Source organism: Equus caballus, chromosome 10, assembly GCF_041296265.1.
Source record: "Equus caballus isolate H_3958 breed thoroughbred chromosome 10, TB-T2T, whole genome shotgun sequence".
NCBI lineage: Eukaryota > Metazoa > Chordata > Mammalia > Perissodactyla > Equidae > Equus > Equus caballus.
This window is the reverse complement of record NC_091693.1, coordinates 9046202-9073110: the sequence shown is the minus strand read 5'-3', so window position 1 is coordinate 9073110 and position 26909 is coordinate 9046202. Positions and strand designations below refer to the sequence as shown.

The 26909-nt window shown below is 45.6% G+C and overlaps 1 protein-coding gene across 1 annotated transcript; it reads left to right on the top strand.

Moving 5' to 3' along the window:
- The first annotated feature begins 1292 nt into the window (after nucleotides 1-1292).
- LOC100146190 (WD repeat-containing protein 87) lies at nucleotides 1293-26675 on the top strand. Its single transcript, XM_070224129.1, has 6 exons — nucleotides 1293-1556; nucleotides 12133-12255; nucleotides 14412-14579; nucleotides 14988-17842; nucleotides 18480-18751; nucleotides 19108-26675. Exons 2-6 carry the CDS (start codon nucleotides 12148-12150, stop codon nucleotides 26514-26516), a joined length of 10812 nt encoding a protein of 3603 aa, XP_070080230.1. The 5' UTR covers nucleotides 1293-1556; nucleotides 12133-12147; the 3' UTR covers nucleotides 26517-26675.
- Nucleotides 26676-26909: the final 234 nt, after the last annotated feature.

Below are 26909 nucleotides of genomic sequence, written 5' to 3'. Positions count from 1 at the left end.
GCGCGGCGCCCGCCGGGAAGCTCCCTCCCTCCGCAGCTTCCCGGGAGCGGTGATGTCCCCGTCACCGCCACCTTCTCCTCAGGAACTTCGAGGAGGCGGAGAGACGAAACACAGGGCGCTACGACGAGCCACCCTGGAAAGCGAAGTCTCCCCGCGTCGCGGATGTCCCGTCACCTCCCCAAACACCGGCTCCCCTCCAGCTACTTGTCGCAGGCGACGCTGCGGAAGCGGGTGGGCCCGGCGGGGCGCTGAAGCCCAAGGAGACTCCCCGCGGGGCTCGCGGGACACGCGGTCCCCTCCCTCCTCTGCGGTCGCCAGGGGGCGCTGGGGAGCCGGCGCGACCGGAGGGAACGGCGAAGCTCGCGCAACTTGGGGGCGATCGCACGGACTTGGTTGCAAACTGGAAAAGCAACCGTTCGAGCCCCCGCCGGAGGGACGAGCGTCCGCCCCGAGGGAGATGCGCTCCTCCCGCCGAGTCCTCCCTGCTGGCGTCCCTCTCCGAACCGGAGCGGGAGGGAGGCTCGACCCGTAGAGGGAGAGCGCCCTGCAGGAAGGCCCCCCAGGCCCGGGAGCGCCCGCACCCCCGAGTCCCGCGCCTCCAGGACGGCGCGCGTCCCAGCCCCGCCCCCCGCCCGCACGCATGCGTAGTCGAGGGGTCTTTCGTGTCTTCCCGCCAAAATCCAGCGGCGGCTGCAGGAGGTTGTAATGTACCTCCGGGTAGGCCTGCCGCGTCCAGCAAATAGAAATGCGAGACGTCCAGTTAAGTTTGAATTTCACATAAAAAGTCACTTTTTTTTTTAGCATGAGCTTGTCCCAAATATTGTTTATCTGAAATTCAAATTGAACTGGGAATCAAATTCAAACTTAACTGTATTTTATCTGGCAACCCTGATGGAAGGCATGAACGCGTCCTTAGAACAGTGCCTGGCATGTGTAAAGGTGCAATAACGTGTACTTATATAAAAAATAAGGTTTATTTATATCGAAGGGCCAAACTCCTCCCACCGCATGCCCGCTCCAAACACATTCGCGACTCTCGTCCTCTGCCTGTACTATCGGAAGTGGCCAGCCCTCAGAAAGCCACCCTGTCATAGGAGGGCAGTTTAAATGCCCTGTCCACCCTACGGCTCTAGAGGGACCCAGGTCCCCCTGCCTCCCAGTGCTTGGCAGATTCGTGTGGGGATTTTCAGGTTCTTAGTAGTGTTGGTGCGGTGTCACTGGGTCACAAAGGTGGGGGTCGGGGGGTGGGGAGTCTGAACCATTATGATGTTGGAGCCCGTGACACTCTTTCTGTAGGAAGCTGGGAGTAGAGTCTGTCTCTTCTAGAATTAAGGGCATGTTATCCTCTAGAGGATAAAGGTGTGTGAGCTAGGAAGAAAGGGAGAGGGAATGGGGAAGCCTGTGATGTTAGGAACAGGTTTTCCCAACTCGGAGAATGTATAGTGAGTGGCACTGGTGCCGCTGAGCTCACCAGACCTCTGCCATAAGTGCGGTAGGACTGAGAAGTCTAAAGGCAAAAAGGACACGCTGCAGTGGCCGAGCCTGGGAAGATACATGTAAGTCTGTCGGATTCTGGAGTCTCCCGTTCTCCCTCAATCCAGCACGCCCCTTCAGTTCTCTCACTAGAATAGCGCCTGGAATTTATGGCGCACGTTTTCCTTATAAAGGCTTTTGAGTTTCATTGTCTCGCTTTATTTTTTAAAAGGCTTTTGTAGAGGAAAAAGCGAGGGTACTTCCTCTCTGAGACCAAGAGGGGTTCACGAGCAACGCCTCTCACTGCAGACCTGGGGGTACAGAACGTAGCCCAGGATTTAGACAGAAGTGCCAGGCACTTTCCAGTTTCCCACTCAGAGCTCCTACTCTTAAACTCCCAGAGGAAACTGTAGGGAGTCTCTGAGATTGTGGGACCCGACCCTCACTTCTCTTCACATCAGCTCGGTGTAGCAGCCCCTTTCCTCTTTTCTGCATTTTTACTCTCCCTGCTTAAGGGCTCCTTCCTCCTGACATTTAAACATGTTTAATTATCTCATTTAAAGAAGTCCTTCTTGGGCTGGCCTGCTGGCAAAGCGGTTAAGTGTGCATGTTCCCCTTTGGCGGCCTGGGGTTCGCCGGTTCGGATCCCGGGTGCGGACATGGCACCACTGGGCAAGCCATGCTGTGGCAGGCGTCCCACATATAAAGTAGAGGAAGATAGGCACGGATGTTAGCTCAGGGCCAGACTTCCTCAGCAAAAAGAGGAGGATTGGCAGTAGTTAGCTCAGGGCTAATCTTCCTCAAAAAAATAAAAATAAATAAATAATCACACATAGTGATTACGTTCACCTACTCCACTTTGGCGGCCCTAGTTCACAGGTTTGGATCCCAGGCAAGGTCCTAGCACTGCTCATCAAGCCACACTGTGGCGGCATCCCACATAAAATAGAGGAAAATTGGAACAGATGTTAGCTCAGCAACAGTCCTCCTCTCTCTCTCACGCACACGCACACAAAGTCTTTCTTTTCAGGGGCCAATCATTTGGTATTCCCAGGCATGTGCTTGAGAGTTGTATGCAGGATTTGGAGAGTTGAAACGTTACTCATGGTGGAAAGTGAAGTGAGGCAGTAACTGTTGCTAGTGGAAGAGAAACGCTTGGGATCGTTCAGCTAGGGGTGGGAAACGCAAAGGCGCTCCACCACAGCACTCAACGCCAGCCCAGGAGCTGTTTGCCCTGGTTCTCGGCAAGATAAGTACAGAAATTCAGAGCAAGCATTTAGGAACTTTTATAGCAATTTGACAGAGTAATCTTAGTCTGTTGAACTTAATAATGAAAAATCTGGAGTTAAAAAAAACTTTCCTTCTTATACCTCTCTCCCTCTGTCTTTCTCTCCTTCTCCCTCTCGCTCCTTCATCCTCAAGCTTTTGAAAAGCTACACTTAAGTGGCCTTGAGTTTCTTACTTTTCATCTCCTCCTCAGATCCCTCCAATGTGACTTCAGGAATCACTACTCTGTCCATACCGCTCCCATTAAGGACACCAGTACCATTTGCCAGATCCACTCTGGTTCGTCTTACTTGACCTCTCTGCTACAGCTGACCTGCTATCTTCAGGAAGCTCTCCTCCTCTGGTTCTGGGCGAACATCCTCTCTCTTCATAGTTGCTCCTTCTCAGTGTGCTTCCCCATCAATATCTGGACATCAAGTCTCCTCCTCATGCTGCCTACTCCCCTAGGGGTATACTCCTCCAGATACGTGGCCTCAGCTGTCCCTATAGGTTGGTCATTTTCATATATTTGTTTCCAGCGCAGACCTTTTTCCTGAGCTCCAGACCCACATGTCCAGCTGTCTTCATTCAGATAGTCCATAACCACCTCAACCAATCCAGAATCAAACCGATCTTCTCTCCTCCAGATCTGCTCTTACTCTTCAGTCCACGTCAATGCAGCAAATTTCATTCAGAGCCCAGCCCAGAAACCCAGAACCATTCTAGATTTCTCTTTTCCTGACTCTCTGTATCGATTAATCTTTAAGACCCATAGACTCTACCCCCTAAATATTTTATATTGCTCTCATCATTTGCTTTTCCTTTCCCACTGCTCTAAATCAGAATATATAACAATGTTTCATCTCTACTATTGCAGTAACCTCCTTGCTGGGGTCTTTCCTGACCCCCAGCCCCAGGCTGGATGAGTGAACATTCTAAAAGGCTGGTCTGACGACATCACTCTCTTGCTAAAGTTGTTTTCAGCCTTTCTCTAACACCTACTCCGTATAAAAATAGACCTCTTTAGCATGGCACCTAGTACTGACTCCCACCTATGTAGCCATTTTTCTTCTACTGCCCTCTTGAACTTGTGTGGTCAGAATATTTAACTCCTGTGTCGTTTCTGGCACAAATCATACTTTTAAGTGTCTGTGCCATTCTCTCCTCCTGGAATGCCTCAGCCTTCTCTGCCTGGCAACCTCCTCAGTGCCAGCATTTCTTCCGACAGTCTTCTGTGGTGCCCCGTGCAACTTCAGGTTCTCCACTGCAGCAATTACCAATTTTATTTATTTATTTATTTTTTGCTGAGGAAGATTCACCCTGAGCTAACATCTGTTGCCAATCTTCCTCTATTTTGTATGTGAGCTGCCATCACAGCATGGCCATTGACAGACAAGTGGTGTAGGTCCGTACCCGGGAACTTAATCACTAGGCCACCTGGGCTGGCCTGACCAAATTTTAACAATTGAAGTTCCTGGAGGACACTGACTACCTTTGATCTTAGTGTACCCAGTGGATAGCAGAATGCATGTTATAAAGTAAAATCTTAACAAGTATTTGTTGAAGGTTTTGCGATTGGCATTTTTGAAAGTAGACAAACCTGGCTCATGTTTGAGCTCAGCTGACTGCAAGCTGTTTTACCTCAGACACACAATACAAACTCTGTGAGCTGCAATGACCCTCGGAAGGCTGTGCAGCTCGGGAGCTGAAAGGACGCATTCTGCTGTCACGCTTCTGGGCGTGAATCCTGGCTTGGCCACTTACTCGTACCACTGTAGGTGAGCTCAGTAACTTCTCTTGCAGAATGGGAATAAAGCTAGCTATTACTTCAGAGGGTTTTTGGGATTAAATGAGATAACACACAGAAAGTACTTTTGCTGCATAAATAAATTTTCAAAAACTGTGAGTGCCTCTGTTTGTTCTCTCTTGCTGCGGTGACAAATTACCACAAATCGGCTGCTTTAACCACCACAAGTGTATCTTCTCCTCGTTCTGTAGGTCAGAAGTCCAGTAGACTTGACTGGTCTCTCTGCTCGGAGTTCCACAAGGCTGAAGTCAAGGGGTTGGCTGGCTGGGTTCATCTCCAAAGGCTCTGGAAAGGACCTGCTTCCAAGCTCATTCCGGTTGTTGGTAAAATCCAGTTTCCTGCAATCGGAGGACTGAGGTCTCTGTTTCCTCGATGGTTTTCAGCTGGGGCTGCCTTTAGTTCCAGAGGCTTCTCTCCAGTCCTTGTGCTTGGGCCCCTACATGTCAGAGCCAGCGAATCAAATGCTCTTACCTTGGAATCTCTCTGACTTCCCCTTCTGCCACCCCTCCCTTCTGTTTCCTCTCGTGCCTCACCTCTCTGATTCCAGCTAGAGAAAGTTTTCTGCTTTTAAGGATTCATGTGATAAGATTGCCCCCCCACATAATCCAGGATAATCTCCCTATTTAAAGGTCCATAACCTTAATCACATATGCAAAGTCCCTTTTGTCATGTAATTTAACATATTCAGAGGTTCCAGGGCTTCGGGCATGGACGACTTCGTGGGGCCATTCTGCCTACCACAATGCGCTTCTCACAGGTTGTTGTAAGTATTAAATGAGGATGGACAGATAGATGGGGCAGCTACAGAGCTAGGTGCAACACTTTACATATAGCAGGCCCTCCGCAGGTGTGGGTTCCCCTTAGCTCTGGAGAGACTTTTTTCACCCAAGAACTTTCACCCCAGCCTTCTAATCACATGTACCTGCCTTGTAAAGAGTTCCTCCGTGTGAAAACCAAAAACCACCACTGACGTTCCAGGAAAGCTGCCTGTCCTCTGAAGGTTCCCGTCTCAGTATGTGAGGCACACGTCTCCCTCTCCAGGGCCTCGGAGTCAGGTCTCACTGCCGCACATCTTTATTAGACACTGTCCTTAGCATCTTCTACAGCTGTAATTTGTTTTCAATTTAAAGAACTGGCAAAAAAGTGTAAAGAATAAAAGAGCAAATATTCATGTCCCCACAGCTCAGAATTTCACATTTGAAACTCACTGTAATTAGTTTTTGTGTAATTATCCAGGGTCTGGATGCATTCACTTAGCATGTTTTCAAGGTTCATTCATGTTGTAGCAGCCATGTACCAGTACTTCATTCCTCTTCATGGCTGAATAATATCCCACTGTATGTGTATATGTGTGTGTGTATACATATATATACACAAATACCAAATTTTGTTTACCCATTCATCAGTTTATGGACATTTAGATTGTTTCTATTTTGGGGCTATTATGAATAATGCTCCTGTGAATATTTATGTACAAATTTTTGAGTGAAGATATGTTTTTTTAAAAGCATTTTCTAAGAACAGTTTTAGGTTTACAACAAAACTGAGAGGGAAGTACAGAGATTTCCCACACACTCTGCCCCATACACTCCTATATACACCTGCACGGTCTCCCCCATTATCATCACTCACCAGAATGGTACATTTTTTACCAAGGATGAACCCACACTGACACATTATAATCACTCAAAGTCCATAGTTTACCTTAGGGTTCACTCTTGACGTGTACATTCTATGGGTTTGGAAAAAGTATGACATATATCCGTCATTATAACACCATAGAGTATTTTTACTGCCCTAAAAATCCTCTGTGCTCTGCCTATTCAACCCTGACAACCACTGGTCTTCTCACTGTTTTGCCTTTTTGAGAATGTCACGTAGCTGGAATCATACAGTATGCAGCCTTTTCCGATTGGCTTCCTTCACTTAGTAATGTGCTTTAAGGTTCTCCCTTGTCTTTCACAGCTGATTGCCCATTTTTCTTTAGCCCTGAATAACACTCCACTGTCTAGATGCGCCACAGTTTATTTATCCATTCACCTACTGAAGGACATCTCAGTTACTTCCAAGTTTGGGCAGCTTGGTTCCAATTTCTCTACGTCCTTGCCAACACTTGTCGCTTTTCATTTTTTATAATTATAGCCATGCTAGTCAGTGTGAAGTGGTATCTCATTGTGGTTTTGATTTGCATTTCTCTAATGGCTAAGGATATTGAGCATATTTTCATGTGGGTATTGGCCGTTTGTATATCTTCCCTGGAAAAAACGTCTTTTCAAGTCTTTAGCCTATTTTCAGTTGGACTTATTTGTCTTTTTACTGTTCAGCTGTAACAGTTCTTTATATATTCTCTAGATACTATACCCTCACCAGATAGATGATTTGCAAATATTTTCTACCATTCTGTGGGTTGTTTTTACTTTTCTGATAGTGTCCTTTTGATGAAGTCCAATTTTTCCCCCCTTTGGTTGCTTGTGGTTTAGATGTCATCTATGAAACCACTGTCTACTCCAAGGTCAGAAAGACTCATTCCTATGTTTTCTTCTAGGTTTTAGAGTTCTAGGCTTACATTTAGGTATTTGACCCATTGTGAGCTAATCTGTGTACACGGCATGAGATAGGGGTCCAAATTTGTTAGTTTGTGTTTGGATATTCAGCTGTCCCAGACCATCTGTTGAAAATAAGTATTATTTTCTACGTAATTCTTTCTATTTATGTTTCTTTTTGTTTTTTCCATTTTTATTCTCTATATTCCTTACTGAGTTTCTCTCCTTTGTGTTTCTTCAGATTTTGTCCTTATATTTATGATATTTGATTTTTCTTCCATTTCTGCCTGCCCACCTTTTATCTTACTATGTTGTTTTACCATCTTTTCCCTGAGTTCTTGCATTTTTGCTTTGTGGTCTTCCATCATAGAGGCAACTAATTAATTTTTTTTACATTCATGATAAAGTATTTAGTTATAATTTTATCTGATCCATTGCAGCCATTTTCTAGTGAATGCTCTTCATATATTCATTTATTTTTTTTTACTCTTTTCCTTCACAGTTCTTTTTGTAGCTTTGGATTAACGTAGCACTAGTTCCTTTCTTCTTGAACAGCGTTGTCTGAGTTGGGTTTTCCGGGACTGGTTCTTTGTTAGTGGTTCCGGGTGTGTTGAAGGGGTTGGGGGTGGAGTTCCAGGCGGGCTGGTTTTCCCAACATTAAGGCTCACTTCTTGTCTTCCGCTGCATAGATGGCTTTTATAAGGGACTGAGCAGCTCAACTTCATCTGCTTCTGCTTCCAAGGTTCTTGCACTTGTAGTTACAAGTAGGAGGCACAGATTCTCACCTTTAGGAAACTTAATTCTCCTGGAGTTTTTTTTTCAAAGATCTGCCGCTGTTTGTCCCTCTTTTGCTCAAATGTTTCTCCACAGTTTCTTGTTTCCAATTTCTTTGTCATGGTTGCCCCTGATTTCAGCTGCTCTTCCCAGCACTTACGTGTAATTTGTTATCTAGAGATTATATTTATCTCCTAGTTTTGCTGAATGTGGGGTTTCCAAAGATCTTTTCATTCTCTTTATCACTTTCAGATGATTTTCAGGAACAGAAAGCCATGGTAATAATGATACTTTAAGGTTTCTGTTTTTACATTTTAGACTTGACTCTTACTAATAGCATGCAAATGTACTTTATTCACTTAAAGAAATCTGTTTTGAGAATTTGTCTTTTATCTAATGAGTTTAGTCTGTGTGATAATAATGACATATTTAGACTTATTTCTATCACCTCATTTCTTTCTATTTATCATGCCTCCTTTTTCCTTCTTACATTTTGTCTTATATTTCTGCTGTTGTATTAATTTGTATTTCCTTTGCTCTCCCATTTCCCCAACTGGTTAAATCATACATTCTATTTGTTTCTCTCCTTTTGGTGGCTTCCTTTGCATTTTTTTTTAAATTAAGATTATGATAGTTAAACAGCCTTGTGAAATTACAGTTGTACATTATTATTAGTCATGTTGTAGGTACACCACTTCACCCTTAGTGCCCTCCCCCGAGCCCCCTTTTCCCTGGTAACCACCAATCAGTTCTCTTTGTCTATATGTTAGCTATCACCTATGAATGGAGTCATACAGCGTTCATCTTTCTCTGTCTGGCTTATTTCACTCAACATAATACCCTCAAGGTCTATCCATGTTGTTGTGAATGGGATGACTTTGTCCTTTTTTATGGCTGAGTAGTATTCCATTGTATATATATACCATATCTTCTTTATCTAACCATCAGTTGCTGGGCACTTAGGTTGCTTCCACATCTTGGCTATTGTAAATAATGCTGCGATGAACATAGGGGTGCACGGGACTTTTGGAATTGCTGATTTCAGGTTCTTAGGATAGATACCCAGTAGTGGGATGGCTGGGTCATAAGATATTTCTATTTTTAACTTTTTGAGAAATCTCCATACTGTTTTCCATAGTGGCTGCACCAGTTTGCATTCCCACCAACAGTGTATGAGGGTTCCTTTTTCTCCACAGCCTCTCCAACATTTGTCACTCTTGGTTTTGGATATTTTCGCCATTCTAACAGGTGTAAGGTGATATCTTAGTGTAGTTTTGATTTGCATTTCCCTGATGATTACTGATGATGAGCATCTTTTCATGTGTCCATTGGCCATTCATATATCTTCTTTGGAAAAATGTCTGTTCATATCCCCTGCCCATTTTTTGATTGGGTTGTTTGACTTTTTGTTGTTGAGCTGTGTGAGTTCTTTATATATTATGGAGATTAACCCTTTGTCTGATAAATAACTTGTAAATATTTTTTTCCCAATTAGTGGGCTGTTTTTTTGTTTCAATCCTGTTTTCCCTTGCCTTGAAGAAGCTCTTTAGTCTGATGAAGTCTCATTTGTTTATTCTTTCTATTGTTTCCCTCACCTGAGGGGTTATGGTGTCCAAAAAGATTCTTTTGAAACTGATGTCAAAGAGTGTACTGCCTATATTCTCTTCTAGAAGACTTACTGTTTCAGGCCTAATCTTTAGGTCTTTGATCCATTTTGAGTTTATTTTTGTGAATCGTGAAAAAGAATGGTCAATTTTCATTCTTTTACGTGTGGCTGTCCAGTTTTCCCAGCACCATTTGTTGAAGAGACTTTCTTTTCTCCATTGTAGGCCCTCAGCTCCTTTGTCGAAGACTAGCTGTTTATAGATGTGTGGTTTTATTTCTGGGCTTTCGATTCTGTTCCATTGATCTGTACACCTGTTTTTGTACCAGTATCATGCTGTTTTGATTACTGTAGCTTTGTAGCATGCTTTGAAGTCAGGGATTGTGATGCCTCCAGCTTTGTTCTTCTTTCTCAGGATTGCTTTAGCAATTCGGGGTCTTTTGTTGCCCCATATGAATTTTAGGATTCTTTGTTCAATTTCTGTAAAGAATGTCATTGGGATTCTGATTGGGATTGCGTTGAATCTGTAGATTGCTTTAGGTAGTATGGACATTTTAACGATGTTTATTCTTTCAGTCCATGTGCATGGAACGTCTTTCCATCTCTTTATGTAGTCATCGCTTTCTTTCAAGAAAGTCTTGTAGTTTTCGTTGTATAGATCTTTCACTTCCTTGGTTAAATTTATCCCAAGGTATTTTATTCTTTTTGTTGCGATCGTGAATGAGATTGAGTTCTTTTTCTGTTAGTTCATTGTTAGCATATAGAAATGCTACTGATTTATGTATGTTGATTTTATACCCTGCAACTTTGCTGTAGCTGTTGATTGTTTCTAATAGTTTTCCTATGGATTCTTTGGGGTTTTCTATATATAAGATCATGTCATCTGCAAACAGCGAGAGTTTTACTTCTTTGTTGCCTATTTGGATTCCTTTTATTTCTTTTTCCAGCTGAATTGCTCTGGCCAACACCTCCAGTACTATGTTGAATAAGAGTGGTGAAAGTGGGCACCCTTGTCTTGTTCCTGTTCTCAGGGGGATGGGTTTCAGTTTTTGTCCATTGAGTATTCCTTTGCATTTTTAATATACACATATGGCAGGGTGTTAAACGTGACGTTCAGTGTTCTGTGAATTTCATTTGAGAACAACAGATGTCAGAGAACCTATGCAGAGTGTGCTACGAGATTGTTAAGGAGATTTTTGTGGCCCTTAGTTTGTTACCTTCTCAGGTATAGATTTAGAGAGAATTGTTGGTATGCTCTGTGGTGTTTCTCCTTCCCTCTTGCTTCTCTTCCTTGTCAGTCCAGGTGAGATACGTGTCCAAGAATCATTTGGAGGACTGCATGGGTATCCCCTGGAAAGTGGAGGTATGTAGGTTCATGACTCATGCCTGGAAAAATGTTTAAAGGTGTGTAAGCTTTCAGGAAGCTGGTCACGAGCCAGCTCTGTCTGTGGAAGTGTCTCTCTCCGAGGTAATGGAGGCGTCTCAGTTCTAGCTCCCTACCTCTGGTGGGCCCAAGTCCTGTCGTTTCTCTTTGCCAGGACAATGCTACCCTAGCTCCAGCCATTATGGTCAGTGTGGGGCTCTGACAACTACACCTCCTTGGGGCCATCCCAGAAGTAGTTTGCACTTATGCTGTGTCTTTACCCCATCCCTTCATTTCTGGCTCCTGGAATTCAGCTACTCATTATTCTATCCAGAATTTCTAGGAGTTGGTACTGAGAGGCTTTCAGGTTATTTTCATCTGGCATTTTGCCAAAACTAGATGTCTATTTGAACTCACTGAGTGTCTGCTTTCCATAGTAGATGGTAAACTCCCTTTTAGTTTGACCATGTAGGTGACCAGATAATCGTTCCTGGTCACTGCTTTATCTCCAGCTCTCAACACAGAGTCTGGCACACAATGAACGCTGAGTAAATATTTGTTGAACAAATGAGTGACTTTCACATACATCAAGGCTTCAGCAGTGAAGGACAGATGTAATCATGTCTACAAACATGAGCACGCCAATGAAGAGCCTTATGGGAGGGCTGGAAAGCCAGGCGCCTGTATCGTTTCAGCTTTGCTACAATTGACTCGCCTCAGCTCACCTAACAGCTTTCTTTTGGCACGGTTTTTCCCGTTTCTAGACTTCATAAAACTCCCACTTCATTCCTATCCTCTTTTAAAAGTCCAATTTATTTAGGTATAACTTACATGTAGCAAAGTGTACCAATTTAAGTGTATGTTTAGATGAGTTTTGACAGATTTATATGCCCATGTAACCACTAGTACAGTCAAGATGAGGAAGATTCCCATCACTACAAGAAGTTCCCTTTCCCCAGGCAATTCCCCAAACTCTCAGCCCCTGGTTGCCACGGATCTGCTCTCTGTCCCTGTAGGTGAGATTACTCTTTTCTAGAGTTTCATATAAATGGAATCATATAGTATGTGCTCTTTGGTGTCTGACTTCTACTCATTTAATGTTTTTGAGATTCATCCATGTCACTGTAAGTATCAGTAGTTCATTCTCCTCCCCCATCTTTTTGAAATAAGAGAGTTTCTCCTGTTTCTAAAGGAGTTCTTTTCCTTCTCTCCTTCTCTAACTTTCCCTGTTGCTCTTTCCTCTCTCAGTTCCCTTAATTTCCAGTCTATCATCAGGTGTTGTAAGTCACTTTTCCTTCCACAGGTTCTGTAATCCAAGATGTCTGTAAAGAGCTGGAATAGCACAAGGATGTCGTCTTCATCCAGGCTTATTCCTGAGTGGAAGGACTTGAAACTCCTCATAGATAATAAGCTGAAGGATATAAAGGTGACGTGTGTGAGAGAGATGCACATGGTGGGCTTAGACTAATTATCTATCCCTGCTAAGGCAGCCTGTGGCACGGGCAACAGGGAGCAGCTTCGGAAGGGTCCTCCCATCCCCCTAAAAAACTCTCCCTTCTAGACTAAGATGATAACATTACTTATAATTAGCACACTTTCTGATACAAAAAACAGAGAATGCACTCACATGGATTAGACAAGCAGGAGGCATCTTTGTCTTACATGTCATCAAGGACCCATGTTCTTTTCTGTTCTTTTTCACCATCCTTGATATTTTAGCTTATTATCTGAAAGTTACTAGATTATTTGCTGCACTTCCATGTATCAGCTTTAAATTGTAAGTAGGTAGAAGAGAAAAAGGCAGAAAGCCCAGAGCTGTGACGGCCATGGAGTACCACGGTGCCACTCTATACTGCCAGAATTTCTGGGTCCATGATCGCCCTAAACAAGATTCAAGTTTTATTGGGATGGAAGGCGGGGGAAGAGGAAGGAAGGGAGATTTATAGAGAGGAGGCAACAGTAGTGCCAGGCACAGACACATTGCTTGAGCTTAAGACAGTCTTGATCTTTTAGTGTCCTCTGTAGATAGACGTTGCTATTGTTGACTGAGTGAATGAGCTGTTTGTACGTGAAGTCTGGAAAGAAGAAAAGGAATGATGATTAACTAATGGAATAAAGGGTATATAAATGAGCTTTCTGATTAAATGGGAGTTTGGGAGCTCAGACACCAGGGTCCTTTCTCTCAACTCTGCTGCTGTCACTGAATCAGTAATGACAATGGGTACTAGAAGCCCTCCAGCTCTCTGCATTCTGTATTCTCTCAGGATACACAAAGATCTGAAAATGAGAAATACAGGGAGAAGAGAGATTCTGAGTTGCAGATAATGGCCTCAGTATGGTCTCAAATCCTTTGTGGATGCAGGAAGCAGGCATGAGAGACATTTTGAGTAAAGAAATATTAACAGTTTGGTTTAATTCAATGTCTTACTTTTCAGCTTAGGTAGTCATAGCACAAATTCTGGTGCAGAGAAACTTGGAGAGTTAGAGTCATGGAGCATTGTTCAGGAGGCAGGTATAGCATAAGTATCTGCTGAGAAGAGAGACCTCAAAAGCCAACTTCATGAGCCTCAGTTTTCACTGCTCAGGACGAGTTGATGCACTTTTATGCTAGATATACACTATGTCCACCGGAATGTAGTGTGCATTGCACATGTTCTACTGTGTAACATGTTAAAAGGTATCTATCTCCCTTGACACACACACACACACACACACACACAAACCCCACTGGGTGAGACTCCAGAATGTTGGAGTCGAAGCACAGCTAACTCCATGCTGTGAATAGCATGTTTCCCTTGGATGTCCGTAGGAATAGTGAAGGCGGAGTGTGCCACAGGTGTAGCTGGCACACGTGGGGGCATTCTGTGTCTGTGAAGTATGAGTTTCCCATAGGCAGTATATCATGAGTGTGAATGTGACAGGAGTAGTCCTTTGGGGCTAGGCAGGAACTGTGAAGAGTTGTTGCAACCGTGACAGGTAGCAATATTTGCCAAGGTTGGGGGGCCTTGTCATTCTCGCATGGGATTGTACCCCTTTCTTTTGAAGCACTTACTTGTTTTCCACAGTCATTTGTTAGTGGTTTGTTTAATGTCTGTTTCCTCCACTGGATCTTTATCTTTTGAGAGCTAAGGCCGTGTGTCCTTTGCTCAGCATTGTGTCTACAGTGTTTGTCATAGAACAGACCAGCCTTCCTCAAATGTCGCTCCTCATGTGAACCATGGAACACAGAAAATGATTTGAGGGGCTATTTTCTCAGTTCTCTTAAGGATGGTACATAACCAGTAGCATTCTAGACGCATAGGGAAGAGATGAATTCATTATGTAGAGTGGATACTTTAGGACTTCAGGGCTCACTTCTCTTATGGAGCCCTGGTTGAGAAGGGCTGAAGGTGCTTTGACGACTTAGGATGTATTCTGAGGGGGAGGGAGGCATGACTCCCCAAAGAGTGCTTTCCAGTAGTAGAGTGAATAAATGTTGGTTAGCTAAACAACAACAAATGTCCACTAATCCCTCAATAAATATTCATTAAATGAGTGAGTGGAGACTCAGTCCTCTTAGCTCAGGCCACTCTTCTCTCTCAGGCTGATAGAAAACCAAAGAATGATGTGGTTGTACTGAGTGACTGGCCTGAGACTCTATACCAGGAGCCTCACCACCCCAGAAGCAAGCCTTTTATCTGCTTTTACTCCATCAACGCCAACTACTTCGTCTCCTTAAACTGGGTGGAACCGAGTTCAAAAGAAACGCAGGTAAAGCGACGTGACCTTTTTATTTTCCTCCTTCTTTCTCCACTTTACCTGCATCATACCTAAATTGCCCTCGTCTCAGAATGAGGAGGGTGATTCTGAGTTGGCACATTTTAATAGCCATCTCCATATCCCAATTGACCTGGATGCAGCGGTTCTTCTTCACCTCTAGTCACTGGAATTCATATGCCCCATAAAGTAGACGGAAGGCTAAGGAAAGAGCCACAGCATGGGGCTTCTATCACATACCCGACTCCTCGTGCCAGGAGACTCCCGAAGTCAGGCTGTCCAGTCTTTCCTTAGTCCCACAAGAGGGAACCGGTATCTAAACATGCAACCCTTTCTTACCCCCTCACTATTGGGAGATAATCTGCCTCCACAGTCAAGCTTTCCTCTTTCCTCCTCTTCTAGGCAGTACTTTGGGTACAGGAAAAAGATCTGGAAATGGCAGGAATGATAGAGAAGACGAAGTTTAACATGATGGATCAAGTGCCACCCATCGAAGCAATGGTCCACACAGGTTCCTACCACATGTTAATTGCTTACTGTGGCGACATGCACCTGTGGCTCTTTGGAGACCACCATCAAGCATTCACACCTCTGGGTACAGTGCCCTGTCGTTTCTCCATCAGCTGCCTCTGCTATGACTCAGAAGCTGAGATGCTGCTCTCTGGTACCTTAGGGGCTGTGGTTACCTGGTTTATCTCACCAAACGGCAGGGGCCTCGAGATGGCACAAGCAGTGCCCTTGCCTGGTTGTGAGTTTGTACAGGGCTTTTCCCTGAATGGCCCCCGGGGCTCCCTCTTGGCTCTTTGTGAGAATAAGGTGAGGGTCTTCACCCACCAGGGACAGGGCCGGCTGGAAGAGGTAAAGAAGTTCATTCCTGTAGGCAGTGGCTCCTCCATCACCTGCTCCTTCACTTGTGTCTCTCAGGGCTATCTCTATGCTGGAAACAGGAATGGAGAGATCCATGCTTGGGGTCTAGACCAGGGTAACTTCCTCCACAGCTTCCAGGCCCATTCTTCATCAGTGATATGCATCCATAGCCGGCCAGAGGCCCACACGTTACTAACAGCAGGCAGTGAGGGCGCAGTGAGGGAATGGAATCTTGCCTTTGGGAACTTGCTGCGGCAGCTGAATATTGCTGGGGATCTGCAGCAACTGCAGTTTATTGATAACACCACTTTTTTCTGCCAGACCACCTACACCTTCTCATTGTACCGTCTGCCCTACTTCTATAGCCTCTTCAATGTCTGTGGCTCTCCTCCCCAGCAGGTGCAGCGGGTCTGCTGTGGCCATAATTGGACTCGAATCCTGTGTGCCACTAAGGATGGTTTATTGCGCTTCTTGTCTCCAGTAACAGGAGATCTCCTGGTTATCACCTGGCCTCTACTTGTCATGGATAAGGCTGTGGCTTGGGCCTATGACTCAGACAGAGAGGAGCTCTTTGTGGCAACAGACAGTCCAGAGGTGCTGGTGTTTGATGCAACACGCTCGCCTTGCACAGCCAAGTATCTTGTGTGCACTTCAGTAAACCATGAGGATAGAGTAAGATGCCTGGCCTATGCGCAGTCCTGTCTGGGGAAGGGCCTGGTGGGACTGATGTTCTGTGGGCATGAGAGTGGCATTGTGAGAATCCTCTCCCACTACAGCTGTGCCCGAACAGAGAAGACAGTTCACTCTGGGGCAGTATTGGCACTGTCTACCCTGGAAGGCCCCCAGGAAGACTGCTTGCTTTGTTCCTACGGCATGGATAATGTTGTCCACCTGACAGAAGCTGTACTTCAGAGGAACAAGGTAACCCTGAAGCCTGTCAGCAAAATTTTCTGCAGCTCTCTGCTAACATATGTGATCCTCTTGCCAGGTTCTGTGGGCGCCATCACTGAGAACAACTGCTGGCGTCTCTGGCACTACCAAGATTTTCCAACATCTTCAGGATCAGAACAAAGCTCTAGGTTTAAAGAGACAAAACGCCTGCACGAGTGTGCTATCACCTCATTTGATGTCTGCCTTTCCCTGAAACTTTTTGTCACGGGGGGCACTGATGGCTCAGTCCGGATCTGGGACTTCCATGGTAGACTCATAACTGAGTTGGACTCAGCACTGCATTTTGGCCCACTCTGCTTTGCCAATAATCGGGGTGACCTGCTTGTGACTTTTAACCAGAGTCTTTACCTGGTATCCTGCTTGAAACTGCTCCATCCAGCTCGGCTGACTCACCTAACTATCCTAAACAGTGCCGATCACAGACAAGAAGCCCCTAAACCCTTCCTGCCTAGCTTCTTCTTTTCTTTTGAAACAGTGTTTGTACCCAAATTTGTCTACCTTGGACAAGGGCTGCAGGAATTACAGGGGCTAGAGGCCCTTGTTAACAAACGGGTCATTGCCTTTGACAATACTGTGCCCCATGTTGTAGAGGAAGAGAGACATATGTCCTCTGTCATTCCAGAGGGATCCAAATCACATATTTTGGAGGATAAGGGTATTGATTCTTCTACTCTGGACTCCAGACATAATCGTCCCCTACACGTGGTTCCCGCTCAATTACGGCTGGCCGGCTGGGATGGACTGAAGCCCTACCATATGTTACGGTGCTTCTTTGGTCATGGGAGGCAATGGCCCCTCGCTCCTGATGGCTACATCCCCAACTCAGTGATCCGTGCCCGCCTTTGGCCTGAGGGTACCCCAATATTCCTACGCTGTGATCTGTACCCATCCTACCGAGATGAGGAAAGGGACAAGAGTGAACTGTCACCTATGACTCTAACAGAAGAGAAAATCTCAATGGGTAAACAGGAGAAGAAACCCAGGAAGGGGAAACGAAGTTTCTTTGATGTTCTTCTAAGCATGAAAAACCAAAATTGGATGGGAAAATTTGATGAACGACTTATAAATAATGCAATCGAGGCCATCCTCAGCCTCACAATTTGCTGTTCTGTAGAGCAATACAAGACATATATTAGTGTCCTGGCAAAAACTTTTGCCAATTATGAAGTGCCTTCAAAGTTGCGCTCTGAGGCTGCCTGTCGCTTCCTGGAAGATACAACCTATTCCAATCCGCGGATCCGTGAGCTAGCCTGGGAGGCACTAGAAAGGCTAGGCCTCATAAGCCATCTCTTCGCTATTCCACTGGCTGTGGGATTGATGGACAGTAACGAAAATGTGCGGGCTAAGGCCTTATACCTTATGATAAGAGTCACAGGCATCCAGACTAAGACCATGCTGGTGGGCCTGCTAAAGAAACCAGAAACTCTCCAGGAAATGCAGTAAGTTGGTGGTGACCTTCTTCCCTTCTGTCCCTTCTAGCTCTAACCTGATTGCTGATTCTGATTGCTGATTGAACAGCAAGCATTTCTGTACCATAAAGCCTCAGTCTCCTTTGCCTTTGTACCTCTTATGGTAGTTCATTGAACTAGATAGTACAAAGGATCCCACTCAGGAACTCTGGTTTTTCTTAACTATTTTTCTCCCAATATCTCTGCAGGTAAAAATCTGATTGCTTCTCCTCCTTTTCTACTACTCTTTTTCTATTCTTTTCCTCCCCCATGTTCTTTGTTTTTATTCACATTTTCCCCTAGTGCCTACCCCTTTTCTTCTGACCATTGGCTAGCCTGCCCCTGCATTATTTCCTCACTTCCTTAAATTCCTTAAGACTCAAGCCTACAAATCTCCCAACCAAAGAAACATCTTGTGTCACCCTGACTACTCTATTCCCTGCTATCTTTGATTCTTTTTCCTTTATCCGTCCTTTCCTTCAGAAGACACTGTCCTAAGTGGCTACTTATTTCTGCCTCTTCCATTGTCGTTTTCCCTCCTCCCCCTCTCCTGCTCCCGCCCTCCTCCTCTTCTTCAAATTTTTATTGCTGGCTCAGGATTATCCTCCTTTTCTCTTGACTTTTGCAGGAAGCAATTTATTGGAGAAGCCTCTCTGGACCAGCTGCTGGGGATTCAAGCTAAAGACATCCAGTGGCTGCTTACTCAGGTGCAGCAGCGGCTAAAAGAAAACCTGACCTTGTCACGTGGAGACCAAGAATTTACTTTTTCTTTAGATAGAGCAAGGGCTAGTGAACTTGAGGCCCTTTATGAAGAAACACGCACACCTTTTTCAGAACATAAAAAGATCATTAAACCGAGGAGAAGAACGACACATATTCAAGCAAGGAGCAGATATCATAGTATGTATGGGGTAATATGTGGCGCATAATTGGGGCCCATCTCAGGGCACCAAAAGGCAAGGTCTATAAGGCCAAGGTATATAAAAAGATTCCAGTGGGAACAGAGTTAAATAAGGAGAATCTTTTTCACAGAAAGTAAGCTTCCTGGGAAAGACTGACCACACAACAGAGACCAAGGTCTTATTTCTTTAGGATGTGGAAGCTGGGATAAAACAGCAAGCATTTCTGTACCATAAAGCCTCAGTCTCCTTTGCCTTTGTACCTCTTATGGTAGTTCATTGAACTAGATAGTACAAAGGATCCCACTCAGGAACTCTGTGTTTTTCTTAACTATTTTTCTCCCAATATCTCTGCAGGTAAAAAGGATCTGAAAGTTTCCAGGAAGCAGAGACGGACAGAATCTGTAAAGTTTAGTCCTGTGTTGGTGGAGTCAGAGGATCAAGGTGAACAAAGAGAGGCCAGGAAATCAGGGCAAACTGACACCCAGGATGTTGCCTTGGAGCCAGAGCCAACACTAAGTACTTTCAGCCCAGTTGGATCCCAAGAGGACGCTGAATCACAGGAGGTCGCGTTGGAGGCCACGGAAGCCACAGAAGCCCAGGAAGTCATGGAGGTGATGAAGGCCATAGATCAACATGGCATGAAAGAGGATGAAGAAGTGATCCCTACACTGCAAAAACAACAATACGTGAAAGGGCTCTGGAAAAGCGCACTGAAAAAAGGGCATGAAAACGCATATGTGAAGTTGAAAGAGAAAAAACATTCGGAGGTTATTTCTGAGACACCTGCAGAAGAGCCCAAGGAAGAAGTCGTACAAGTTACTGAGCAAGAAGAAGATACAAGGAAGAAATCTAAAAAGAGTTCCCATGGTTTGGCTGGGATCCCTGGACGTGCAAGTAGATCAGACACCAGGTCTTGGAGGGATGACATTTGCTATCTTGTCACCTCAAGGATAGCAAGTACCCATCCAGGAATGTTAAGGGATTTGGGTCAAGAATTGGTGGACTTGGCTCAGGTGATGCTTGCTTCCCGACAGCCCAGCTGGGATCTCTTCCAAGAGATCTGCCCCCTTTTAAAGGACTCATCAGAACTGGATGACAGAGGGGTGGAAGAAAAAGAAAAAGTGGTTAGAGAGGTCAAGGAAGAAAGGACAGTAGGATGGAGAGAACAAAGGGGTGAAAAATTATTAAAGAAAGGCAAGGCACTTTTTGAGAAAGTCAAGAAAAAGAAAATTTCTTTCTCAGATCATCTAGTCTTAGAGAAAAGAAAATTAAAAAAAGGAGTAAGGGAACTGGCCAGGCGAGAAGGGAAAATAGCTGAGGAAGAAAGGAAATTGAGTAAGCCAGAGAGGAAATTAGTGCAGGGAAAGGAGAAACTGACCAAGGATAAGAAAAAACTGACCCATCAAGAAGGTAAAATAGCTGGGAAAGAAGAAATACTGGCTTTTCCACAAAAAATATTAACCAAGAAGTTAGGCCTAGGAGAAAAGAAATGGACTGGAAGAGAGGGGAGACTTCCAGGGAAAAGAGAGCGAGTGACCCGGAAAGACGGGAAGGCAACACCAGAAAGGAGGAAGTGGGACCGGGAGCAGATTATGCTGGCTCATGAAGAAGGCGTGTGGGCCCAGGAAGAGGGGTTGCCTGTCTGGGAAGAGAGGAAGTTGTCCCAGGAAGAGGAGGAGCTGGGTGAGGAAGAGGAGGAGCTGAGTGAGGAAGAGGAGGAGTTGGGTGAGGAAGAGGAGGAGCTGGGTGAAGGAGAGGAGGAGCTGGGTGAGGAAGAGGAGGAGCTGGGTGAGGAAGAGGAAGAGCTGGGTGAAGGAGAGGAGGAGCTGGGTGAGGAAGAGGAGGAGCTGGGTGAGGAAGAGGAGGAGCTGAGTGAGGAAGAGGAGGAGCTGGGTGAGGAAGAGGAGGAGCTGGGTGAGGAAGAGGAGGAGCTGGGTGAGGAAGAGGAGGAGCTGGGTGAGGAAGAGGAGGAGCTGGGTGAGGAAGAGGAGGAACTGGCCTGGGAAGAGGAACTAATCCTGGACATACAGAAACAAGCTGAAGAATGGAAAAAGGTCCTCAGAAAGAGGAGACACATCTGGAGTATGGAGAAACTTGTTGAGGAAGAGGCCTGGAAAAGGGGAAAATTGGCCCAGGAAAAGGAATATTTGTCTAGAGAAGAGGAAGGACTGTCTGGGAAAGACAGAAAACAGGCATTAAAAAGGGCCAACATGGCAAAGCAAGAGATTACATTGACCCAAGAAAAAAAGAAATGGTTAGTAAACAAGAAAAAAGAGGCCCATAAAGAGGAACAAACCCAAGAAAAGAAAAAACAAGATGGGAAACAGGAGAAAGAAGACCAGAAAGAGAGGCAGGCTAAGAAGGAGGAAAAACAGGCCAAGGATAAACAATTAGCGTGGCAAAGAAAGAAACCAGGCCTAGAAGAGGAGGAACCATTTGGGGAAATGGAGAAATTGTCACAAGAAGGAGATAAAAAGACCCAGAAAAAGGAGACAAAAGCTTGGGAAAAGGAGAGAAGGGCCCGGGAAGAGGAGAAAACAACTGAGAAAAAGAAACAACAGGCCAGGGTGAAAAAGAAAATGGACCTAGGAGAGGAGAAACAGGCTGAAGAAATGGAGAGATGGTCACAGGAAGAAAAGAAACAGGCCCAGAAGGAGAAAAGATGGGATCAGAAAGAGGAGAAATTGGCTCAAAAAGTGGAGAAAGAGGCTGAGGGGAAAAAACAGGGCAGAGAAAAAATGAAACTGATCCCAGAAGAAGAAAAAATGAAGGAAATTGAGGAAGTGTCTCCAAAAGAAAAGAAACAGGCCATGGAAAAAGAGAAACAGGCTAAGAAAGAGGAGAAAAAGAAGGAGGAAATTGAGGAAGTGTCCCGAAAAGAAAAGAAACAGGCCATGGAAAAAGAGAAAGAGCCTAAGAAAGAGGAGAAAAAGAAGGAGGAAATTGAGGAGGTGTCCCCAAAAGAAAAGAAACAGGCCATGGAAAAAGGGAAACAGGCTAAGAAAGAGGAGAAAAAGACGGAGGAAATTGAGGAAGTGCCCCCAAAAGAAAAGAAACAGGCCATGGAAAAAGAGAAACAGGCTAAGAAAGAGGAGAAAAAGAAGGAGGAAACTGAGGAAGTGACCCCAAAAGAAAGGAAACAGGCCATGGAAAAAGAGAAACAGGCTAAGAAAGAGGAGAAAAAGAAGGAGGAAACTGAGGAAGTGTCCCGAAAAGAAAAGAAACAGGCCATGGAAAAAGGGAAACAGGCTAAGAAAGAGGAGAAAAAGACGGAGGAAATTGAGGAAGTGACCTCAAAAGAAAGGAAACAGGCCATGGAAAAAGAGAAACAGGCTAAGAAAGAGGAGAAAAAGAAGGAGGAAACTGAGGAAGTGACCCCAAAAGAAAGGAAACAGGCCATGGAAAAAGAGAAACAGGCTAAGAAAGAGGAGAAAAAGAAGGAGGAAATTGAGGAAGTGCCCCCAAAAGAAAAGAAACAGGCCATGGAAAAAGAGAAACAGGCTAAGAAAGAGGAGAAAAAGAAGGAGGAAACTGAGGAAGTGACCCCAAAAGAAAGGAAACAGGCCATGGAAAAAGAGAAACAGGCTAAGAAAGAGGAGAAAAAGAAGGAGGAAATTGAGGAAGTGACCCCAAAAGAAAGGAAACAGGCCATGGAAAAAGAGAAAGAGCCTAAGAAAGAGGAGAAAAAGAAGGAGGAAATTAAGGAAGTGTCCCCAAAAGAAAAGAAACAGGCCATGGAAAAAGAGAAACAAACTAAGAAAGAGGAGAAATGGGTTGGGCAAGATAAGAAAGCCATCGAGGAAAAAAAACAATGGACCTATGAAAAAGGGCAGCTCGCCCTACAAGAGGAAAAACAGGCCCAGAAAGAGAGAATACAGGGTCAGAAAGAGGAGAAAGAGAGTGAGCAAAAAAAACAATGGGCCTGGGAAAAAGAGAGATTGTCCCTAGAAGAGGAAGAACAAGCAGGTGACATGGAGAAAAGACTGACACAGGAAGGTAGTAAAGTGGCCAAAGAAGAGAGACATATTGCTAAGAAAGGAAAGGCAAAAGCCAAGGAGGGAATTGGCATAACTAAGCGAAAGAAAAAAACAACCCAAGAAGAGAAAGAAGTTGTGAAAGAAGAGGGCAAACCTTCCCAGGAAGAGAGGAAACTGGCCTATGATATTAGGACCAAGGAGACGGCTGCTGCCGAGAAAAAAAAGAAAAGAACCAAAGAGGAAAGAATAGAGGCAATGAGGAAACTGGATATGGAAAAGGGTATTAGTTCGGAAGACAAAGAGGCCAGTTCCAGGGAAAAAGATATAAGGAAGAAAGAGAGTCAGCTCTTGAGGATCCTGGCTAAAACAATTAGAGAAATAAGTACAGCGACACTGGAAGAAACAGAAATACTTGAGGAAAAGAGATCATTCATTATGGAAAGGAGTGAAATTGATGACCAGAGGTGGGAATTTTTTAAAGAACAGGAGGAAATAACCACAGACGAGAAGGAACTAGCTCAGAAAGAGAGAAAACTAGAAGACGACAGACTAGCTACCAAAGAGAGAACACTGACTGATGAAGAGAGCCTGGAGGGGGACCAACGGTTATTAGAGAAGGCCCAGGAAAACACGCTATTAGATAAAATCCAGGTACAAAGTATCTTAAAGGAGGTCCAGGAGCAAAATCTGTTAGGAAAAAAGCAGCTAAAGAAGCTTGTGAAGAGAGTTGAGAATAAACCAGAAAAGACCTGGGTAAAGTGGTTATTAAAGAATATCAGAGGCCTAATGTTAGAGGGCTTATCTGAAAGCTTGATTAAGAAGGAAATAGAGGAAGGCCCAACTAAGAAGGGGAAAGAGGAGGAGAGTCTCACTGAGGAAGGAGAAGAGGAGGAGCTTCTGCCCCAGAGAGAGAAAAGGAAACATCTGATTAAGAAGCAGAAAAAGAAGGTAAGCCTGAGTGAAGAGAAACTGGAAGAGAACTTGGCTAAGAAGCCTAAGAGTTCAGCCCAAAGAAGGAAAAAGGAAAAGAGGTTGCTTCCGGAGAAAGAGCGGCTGAGGAGGAAGGAAACAGAGGGCCCACATGAGGAAGCGAAGGAGCACCTCAGCAAGGAGGAGGAGGAGAGCCTGAGTGAGGAGGAGAGCCCGAGTGGGGAGGAGAGCCTGAGTGAGGAGGAGGAGGAGAGCCTGAGCGAGGAGGAGAAGGAGAGCCCGAGTGAGGAGGAGGAGAGCCCGAGTGAGGAGAAGGAGAGCCTGAGTGAGGAGGAGAAGGAGAGCCTGAGTGAGGAGGAGAAGGAGAGTCCGAGTGAGGAGGAGGAGAGCCTGAGTGAGGACGAGGAGAGCCTGAGTGAGGAGGAGAAGGAGAGCCCGAGTGAGGAGGAGGAGGAGAGCCCGAGTGAGGAGGAGGAAAGCCTGAGTGAGGACGAGGAGAGCCTGAGTGAGGAGGAGAAGGAGAGCCCGAGTGAGGAGGAGGAGGAGAGCCCGAGGGAGGAGGAGGAAAGCCTGAGTGAGGATGAGGAGAGCCTGAGTGAGGAGGAGAAGGAGAGCCCGAGTGAGGAGGAGGAGGAGAGCCTGAGTGAGGAGGAGGAGGAGAGCCTGAGTGAGGAGGAGGAGAGCCTGAGTGAGGAGGAGAAGGAGAGCCCGAGTGAGGAGGAGGAAAGCCTGAGTGAGGACGAGGAGAGCCTGAGTGAGGAGGAGAAGGAGAGCCCGAGTGAGGAGGAGGAGGAGAGCCCGAGTGAGGAGGAGGAGGAGAGCCCGAGGGAGGAGGAGGGGGAGGAGAGCTTGAGCAAAGACGAGGAAAAAGAGAGTAGACTTATGGAGGCAGTGCTCTCAGAAGAGAGAGTACTGAAAACAGAGCTTGCAAAGGAAGAAGTGAGCTTACTGAAGCCAGTAACAGAAGGTGATGTTCTTACTGAGGAAAGGGAGCGTAGAGCTCGAAGGGAAATGCCTTTTAAGAAAGAGAGATTGCCTGATGGAAGGAGAGAACCTACACTTATGGATACGGCTACGTGGACAACATTTCTGAAGAGCCCCTTCAAAATACCACTCCCAGTAGTCCTCGAGAAAGAAGAGGGAATGCCCCTGAAAGTGTTAGGGGATCATCTGGATTTGGAAGCACAGGAAAATCGACTTCTTGGAGCACGCCCCATGACAAGTTCATGGAGAAGACAAGAGGATGTGCTCTTGGAGAAAGCCAGGGGCATGTTTTTACAAGTCATGGAAACAGGCTTAGAGACTCAGTTCCCAGAAGGCCTCCACAGGCCAGAGTTCCACTTATCTGAAACCAGGAAACCACAAAAACCTGAATGGAGGACCAAAGGCGGCAGGTGGAAGTGGGATTCCCTGATGGGGAAAACTGAGTACCAAGCCCCAGCCCCAGCCCCAGCCCCATCCCTTACCTCCATGCCGGCCCAAAGCCCGTGCTACTCAGAAGCCAGCCTCTCAGATGAGGACTGGATTAATAATGCCTTAATAAGGCTGGAAGCAGGACAGCAACTTTCCAGAGACAGTTTCCATAGACTGAGCCAGCTCCTCAGACACTTGACTTCAAAGGGATACGTGAAATGGACGAATCTGTCCAATCTTAAAGCCATTGCTAAACACCTCAGGCAGAACCTAGAGTTAAGTCACACAGATATAGCACGAACCTATAAGGATGTTTTGAGTCCAGTGCATTTACAAGTGATCCCTCCAATTAGAAGAAAAGAAAAGGGGAGGTGGCTAGAGCTGTTTCCGATCCCTGAACCAGTGTCCCCATCAGCTACCAAAAGGACTCAAACAGCCCAAACTCTCAATTGGCACCTCTTAGCTGAGTCCTACAGGAGGAAGCAGGCACAACAGTTATCCACTGCTGTCAAGGAGATAAGGCAGCTTTATCCAGTCAGAAAGGAAGTTCCTACAGCTATCCATCCCTCTGTGGATAAAAAATCCCTGTCCTGGACATTCCAGAAGGACTTCTGGGCCTTGAGGGGGAGGAGTGAACTCCCCCAAATTCACAAGGCAAAGAAGAAAGCACTGCCCATCCCTGCACCAGTGTTACCATCAACCACCAAGAGGATTCAAGTCCCAAAGGCTATAAATTGGCATCTTTTAGGAGAACCTTACAGGAGTGCACGGGCACAGCAGATAGCCAGTGCTCTCAAAGACATGGAAATGCGACACTTTTATCCTGACACAAGAGACATTTCCACCAGTGCCCATGCTTCTGTGGACAAACAAACTCTAGCACTGATGTTTCAGAAGGATCTCAGAGCTTTCAAGGGTAAAGGCAGACCCCTCAAGTTGCCCCAGTTGGAGAAGAAGCCACAGCCCATCTCTAAAATAAAGGAAGCAGTGCCTCAATGGGAGACATTTGTGGCACTGTATCATGTTTTGCGGATGTTGCAGCAGCGATATGCAAAAGACAGTACTGCTTGGATGGAACAGTTCCACCAGCTCATGGACCTGTACCAACTTAAGTCGCCCCGAATCCAGAGGCTTCTACTAGAGTTGCTGCACAGAAAGGAACTCCAGCCCCAAGAGACCATCTACAACAAGGCCCTGAAAACCAAGGAGCTGGTACTTGGTGAACGGGTACTGTATGACCTGTTTTGTGGTAGTTCCCATGCCCCTGGAGGTCCCCTCAAGTTCCAGAAGGTTATCCCCCTGCCTGGGCAGAACAAGGTGCACACTATCCAACCTGTGGGCATCGCCCAGTATGGTTTCCTAGAACTTGCCTGGAAAAGCCTACCGCAAGTCAATCCTTATCTTATTGAGAGGCCGCCCACCACCCCTACTCGTCCTCTCTGATTTGGCCTAATATTAGGACTTCGGGGTCTTATTGGGAAATGAACCTGGGCCACAGATTTTAAGGCTCCTTACCTCTTCTCGACTTCAAGGTGGGGCTGGACAAGGACTCGTCTTCATTGAGATTCAGAAAGCTGCTAGTCTGTGTTGAATAAAATAAGTAGCAAATACGCTGGCTTATTCCTCTTTCTCCAAGCCTGGCATCCCCTAGAAAGTTGCCAGAGAAAACAGATAACCTTTGTTCTAAGAGGGACAATTTTTTCAGTCAGTGGGTTACATCCTTTGGAGGGCAGGGGCCGGTACTTGATCACCTTTTGATAGAAAAGTTTGTCCTGGTACTCAAATTCTTCGGCTTCTGTTTTCTTTCCTCAAAGGATCTTGGAGGGAGAGTGCCTG

What these genes read in the sequence shown, in the direction of transcription:
- LOC100146190 (XM_070224129.1), top strand. Translation starts at nt 12,148, where the DNA reads ATGTCTGTAAAGAGCTGGAATAGCACAAGGATGTCGTCTTCATCCAGG. An exon ending in GAAACTCTCCAGGAAATGCA is followed by an intron (nt 17,843 to 18,479) that starts GTAAGTTGGTGG and finishes TGACTTTTGCAG; the next exon opens with GAAGCAATTTATTGGAGAAG. An exon ending in AGCAAGGAGCAGATATCATA is followed by an intron (nt 18,752 to 19,107) that starts GTATGTATGGGG and finishes ATATCTCTGCAG; the next exon opens with GTAAAAAGGATCTGAAAGTT.